At 24.8% G+C, this 6,399-nt stretch overlaps 1 protein-coding gene across 1 annotated transcript; it reads right to left on the bottom strand.

Annotated features, from left to right (window-relative positions):
• Positions 1–894: 894 nt before the first annotated feature.
• LOC126550276 (growth hormone-regulated TBC protein 1) lies at positions 895–4,540 on the bottom strand. Its single transcript, XM_050201478.1, has 7 exons — positions 4,173–4,540; positions 3,861–4,062; positions 3,553–3,786; positions 2,060–2,220; positions 1,834–1,942; positions 1,298–1,483; positions 895–1,228 (listed from the first exon to the last, which is right to left on the bottom strand). The coding sequence occupies exons 1-7, from the start codon at positions 4,190–4,192 to the stop codon at positions 1,115–1,117; spliced, it is 1,026 nt and encodes a 341-aa protein (XP_050057435.1). The 5' UTR covers positions 4,193–4,540; the 3' UTR covers positions 895–1,114.
• Between the last annotated feature and the right edge of the window lie 1,859 nt (positions 4,541–6,399).

Raw genomic sequence — 6,399 nt, 5'->3', positions numbered from 1 at the left:
TTTATTTAATTATGTCACTATTGTTTGGTAACTTGATGCTCCTGATCAAGAGCTACAATTTGCCCCTTTTTGATAATATTACAGTCCAAATTTAATGTGAAAAATAATGTCAATAGTTTGGATTAGGTTACATTACTTTATATTTTAATAGTACAAAAATAAAAAATAAAAACCTTATTTTTTTAGTTTTTCTTACTGAATTTTAGTGTAATATATAAGTAACTTTGAACATGATAAGAAAGTATTGAAGTTTTTGTAACTATTTAAGTTAAGTTTATAGTTGAGTAACCTATCAAAATTTTAAAACCTAGGTATACCACCCAGCCGCTAAAACATAACACATTTTCATAAATGTCATATATTGCAGATTTATTAACAATGAAATCATATTAAATCGTAATTAATTTTGTTCATAAAATATATCATCATTATATTATTATGGTGAACACTTATAATATTAATACAAATTCAGTTATATAATTCAATAAGTGTACAGATATGTTTGCCATACATCGATCCATTCATGGAAATATAAAATATATCATCATCTGATAAAAAAAAATGTCATTTTTTTAGCTCTTGGAGTTATAAATGAAAATAAATCAACAATATAACTTAATCTTAATAAAAATAAATGGTAAAATACAAAATTGTTTTAAAAAAAATTTGTTTAAATAATCATAATTAACTAGTTATTAAATGGCAATTATATTACTTAAATAGTTAAGACTTAAATGTATCAAAATAATGTTTTAAGTATATTACTATTTAAACATGGTACAACATTATAAAAATATAAACTCTACAGCCACAGCCACAGATTGATCATAATGTATAAAACTAGAACATTTGAAATAATAAAATATTTAAAATAATTTTATATAACAGAATAAATTTATGATATATACAAATACAGAGTATAGCTACTTAAAATTTATTATAATACTTTAAAAATGATAAATTTTAATAGAATAATAGTTTATTGAAAACTTTGACTTTAAAAAATTAAATATAGGCCACATGTTACAACATAAAAATACAATATGACTAGAATTTATCATCTGTACAAACATTTCATAAACTTTTATAATTAATAGCTAGTAGCTATACAATTTCAGCCTTTTCTATTTTTATAAGTAGATTTATCAGCATTACGTTCAGCAGATACTTGTCTACGTAGATCATTAATCATCGACATGGGTAAAGATCCAATGTCTGAAAACATTTGCTAATAAAAAAAAAAAAAGTCAATTTTTACAAACCATAAGCATTCATATAATATCTATTAATTACATACTTTAATGAATATATGGCAATTTAAAGGAAATGGCCGTTGAATGATTGACTTAAAACATTCTGCCAATGATATAATGTCTTCACATTCCAATAATTCTTTTTTATAATATTTCACCAACATCAAACCAACTCTAAATATAACCTTAGATCCTTCATAAAATAAACAATCCCAAACTCTCAAAGTTGTCTAAAAATAATAAACAATAATAATTTAAAATATGTATTTAAATAAACACATAATTATTATATTTCTCATAAAGAAAGAAAACAATTCAATTTAAAGGGTTGATTACTAGTTTTGTTTTCATAGTGATCGAGATGTCTTTTTTTTTGTAAAAATAAACTTGTTTTTCTACAGAAAGATTAGCACTTAACACTTTAACAAATGTAAACTACTTTTTTATGATTATTGATTTATATAACATAATATGCATAAATGAAAATAATAAATATACAAAATAGGAATATTATTAAAAATCATATTTTAATAAATTTCATAATATTATGGTAAAATATATAAAATTAAATTATTAGTACCTCAATTGGTAAAACCTCAGAAAAAAGACAAATAAACCATTTAGTAGCGATTAGTGCCCATGGCATTTCTAAATCATTCATATGTTGAGACACTTCAGGAAATTTTTTTCTAAAAAAAAAAATATACAAATTAGATTCATAATATAATGTAAGTACACAACAATACATATTATTCTGTTTTGTTTAACACAATTTAAAATATAAAATAATAAATATTATTATTTACTTTACTAAGCGTGAAAAAACTTCAATATCAACAATGACACCATCCATTGTCTTAGAATAATAGTCTGGTAGTTTATTCTCCACTAATACTCTCAGTAACCAAAAACAAGTTTCTTCATTTTTAGTAACTAATAGCAATAAACCAGCTATGTAATTTAAACCCTGTAAAAACCATTTTTTTTTTATTTTACAATAATGTAGTTTATTAAACCTTAATAGTTATGATATAATGAGTCATAAACATATAATTGACTGTATAAACATTTATTAGCATACATTTCTTATTTTATTTATCACAATATGAAAGTTATATACTTAATTCAATTAAAGTATATAAAATGTTCAAAATAAAATAATGACGGTTTGGAATTATTTATTTAATAAAGTCTTTAATTAGTTTAATTTTACAAACGGTCTTGATCTAAACCAATGTTAAACATTTTTGTACTAAATAATATGTTTTTGGGTGCAAGCCAGATTTTTAAATAAAAAATATTTACTCATTAAAATATGTTGAACACAAAATACTGAATAGTTTCAAATAAAATAAAATATTGGTATTTTTATCTCATTGTACTCCAGCAGACAGGAGCAAATATCGATTCCATTACTGTACTCCCATAGAATGCAGATGAATGTTGAACGTTTATAGCAATTAATCAAAGAACAAAATAAAAAACAAACCCAGAACTCATAGCCTAGGTCCCTTTAAAATTCTTACATAATAGGTAGGTTATTTCTTTGACAACAAAAGCATTCGAGTAATCTTAATAATAAAGTTTAATTACTTAAATTATAATAGACATTATTAAATTTATGTCTTCATCATAAATATTTGTATTTTATAATTCATAGTCAAATTAATATTGTACATATTATATTCATATTTAATTTAAAAAAAAGTATTATTGTATGTCTATATATTAATAGTTAATTAATATTTGAAATCATTGTTTTATAAAATAAAGAAGGTGTAATTGTGTTACTAGAAAGTTTAACTATTTATAACAGTGCTGAACGCATTAATGAAATCGATATTTCTCAGTCGCTAACTGAAAGACAAAAGGTACCAATAGTTTTGCACTATAAAATAAATTTTGGAGCATAATTTTAAGTCAACTGGTTATGATTAAAGATAATTACCTATAATGTTTATTGTTGTTGGGTCTTAAAATCTTAGTTTCAGTACTAGTTATTATTAGTTAAGAATAATTATTGAGCTATTTAACTTTACTTTTCTTTTTTATAAGAAATTAATAAAGATGTTTTTGGCTTAAATTTATTTTAATCCTTATAGTTTTACTTTTTATATGTTTATAAATATATTAAATTAAATCCTTTTATTTGTTTAAAAATTTGATAGATTTTATGGTTAAATTAAGTCAAAATAAATTAAGTAAGTTATAATTACCTAAATAAAACATTTTATTAATATGATATTTAAGTTTTAAGATAAATTAAAGAGCACTAAATTAGATAAAAATTAAAATATACCTGACAATACCCTACATCTGGATTGCATGCTGCAAATGCACATAATATCCTAAACAAAGTCTTTTGATTTTCAGAATTTGGATGAAAATAAATGTTGTCTGGATATGTTCGTGGAACATCGACTGTGATTATATTCCTGATATCCTCATTAATTGGTTTGTTTAGCATGCGTTTATACAAATTTGGCCCATACTTGTCCTTTAACTTCTGCACACCACTGATAGAAGTCCAAGCCTAGACAACATGTAAGTAACATACACAGTTTGAAACAATACAAATAGTATTATGTCTAATTATGTATAACTAACCTGTGCCCTAAGAGTTAACGGTATTCCTTTGCGTACAATTTTTTTTAGTTGAGCGTTCCTCTTCAGCTGCGGATTGGTCACCAAAAGACGTGACCACCGCATAGAACATTTTGTAAGCACTGTAAGGTAAACAGACATGAATTTTTCATACTCGACGTAATCGAAATCGTCGGGACGCTCGAATCCATACTCATCGGATTTGCTGTGGACGAGAAAAATTTAAATTAACACACTTGCAACGCCAAGGACAAAAATAATAACGAAACGAAACTTTATAAGGAATATTATAATGTATCTATAAGGAAAACTCACCTGAAAGTCGAAGTTGACATTTCTAACGGGTTCGGCGGAGTTCATGAAAACAAAATAACGTAACTCGTCAAATAAAACGTTCGATAACCGGACCCTGGTAAGGACGTACAACCTGTGAAGTACTGACTACCGATTGTCATACGGCCAATAGTGTTACACCGCTACGGCCGCCGAACGGTCTGTCGTCGCAGTAATTGTTTGTTGCGCGGCTATGCACAGCGATGTAATGTCGTGACCATATAATAATATATTATTTAACAATGTTTTAAATTTAAAATTGATAATGATAATAATAGTATAGAAATCATGTGCGGTTGCTATCACGTACGTCCGGTTATCGTGAATTGTCGCCGTTATCACCAGAACAACCGTTATCAGTAAGTTATCGACTACTTATCGTGTTTCGTCTTGTTGCTGAAGGAGGGTCACGACTAGCGATAATAATAATAATAATAATAATAATAATAATATGGTATACATATAGAGCTGATGGATTGACTAATTGATTTTTTAATTTGTTATAATAATTAAAAATATATATCTTATACAATAAATTTAAATAATTTTTAATATATTATGTTAGGTCAATATTATATATTCCAAATCTTCATGAAATCATGACTGAATATCACGATTCATGATGTACCTAGTGAAAATATTATTGTCATCTCATCAATCGAGACTATTATAGGTATTATGAATTATATTTTAGCATATTTTTTTTTTTTTTCATAACTACGATTTACGGATTCACAGTATTAGGAATTTCAAAGTAAAAATTTCGTATTGAAATTCAAAAAAAAGATAAAATTCAGAAAAGAGTATATGTTAATTTTTAACGATTCTAAATTATGATCACCCGATATACACTAGGTAAGAAATCTGTTATTGATTATTACTTATTAAATACACAAATATTTAATATATAGCTACAATGTATTATATATGTATTATTTAAAATTTAGTTGTTGATAACTTTTAGATGGAGATTTGTTAATCGTTTTGTAGTTAAATTTCTTAAGTACAAGTCAAAAACTATTATAACAGTAAGTATTTATTTTAATCTAAAATTCTGAAGTGTAATAGGTTTGTATAGATACACCATAAAAATATTTTATATCAGTTTAGAATATTATGAAATAAAGAATACAATTAGTTTTAATAGTATAATTACAAGAGGAAATAATAAAAAGTCTTAACTACGGTTATTGGTACCTAACTTGAAAAACTACGTGTTGTCTTCACTATTATCAAAAAACGCTTTTATGGATACCCGGATACCTATTACCATAGATTAAATATGAGGCTATGAGAGCAAAAGTGGCCTAACCCACCAAATTTTGAAAACGCAAACATCGTTTTTTTCGGCTTATATATTTGACTCTAGTGGTGTTTGATGCAATATAAAATTATACTATATTATAGTATTTACTATATTTTTACTGTATATTTAATCTATACCATTACTTATTACTTACGTATAGAGTGGGCTACTCAGTTTTTGATTTTTTTTTTAAATATATTCATTTACCTTAATTATAATTATAATAAATAATATTATATGCGTTATGCCTATATAGTTACCTATATTACATCTTCATTAAATCAAATCTTGGATGTGTAGAATATTGTTATCACCAGTTCGATTTACATAATATTATATTTCTTACACGGTTTTCTTATAGTTATTTGTTTAGTTTATTATTTAAATATTTAATCTCGTTTAAATTAGTAGTTGATATTTTTTCTATTATACATCTTATATTTAAATAGGTATTATTATATATTATGTGCGTTTACATTATTTAATATTATATTATACAACTACTAAGCGACTAAACACATTACACTTCATATACTTTAATTTTATTATTATATTGTTAAGCCACGCATTATACACTATTATATTTATGTGTTATAATTTGTATTAAAATAATGGCCTCTGATCAGCACCTAATTGGTTAACGTCAGTATTTATGATCACATAAATAACGATGGCGACGAATTTATTATACGGTTTTTATTATCATTATTATTACACACGCAGCGGTTTAAAACAGATGTGATGAATTTTATAACTTTGACAGGCTATACGAAAACCAGCAATGTCTATAATCATTATTGTATATTATAATTAATTGTATTTTATTTTCTACTTTTCCATGTATATAACGTGCCACACGCGATCGTGGCCTGTATAAAAACTGATCGACGATCAAACCCATGT

Source organism: Aphis gossypii, chromosome 2 (assembly GCF_020184175.1).
Source record: "Aphis gossypii isolate Hap1 chromosome 2, ASM2018417v2, whole genome shotgun sequence".
Classification (NCBI taxonomy): domain Eukaryota; kingdom Metazoa; phylum Arthropoda; class Insecta; order Hemiptera; family Aphididae; genus Aphis; species Aphis gossypii.
Note: the sequence above shows the minus strand (reverse complement) of the source record. Positions and strands in the feature narration are given on the sequence as shown.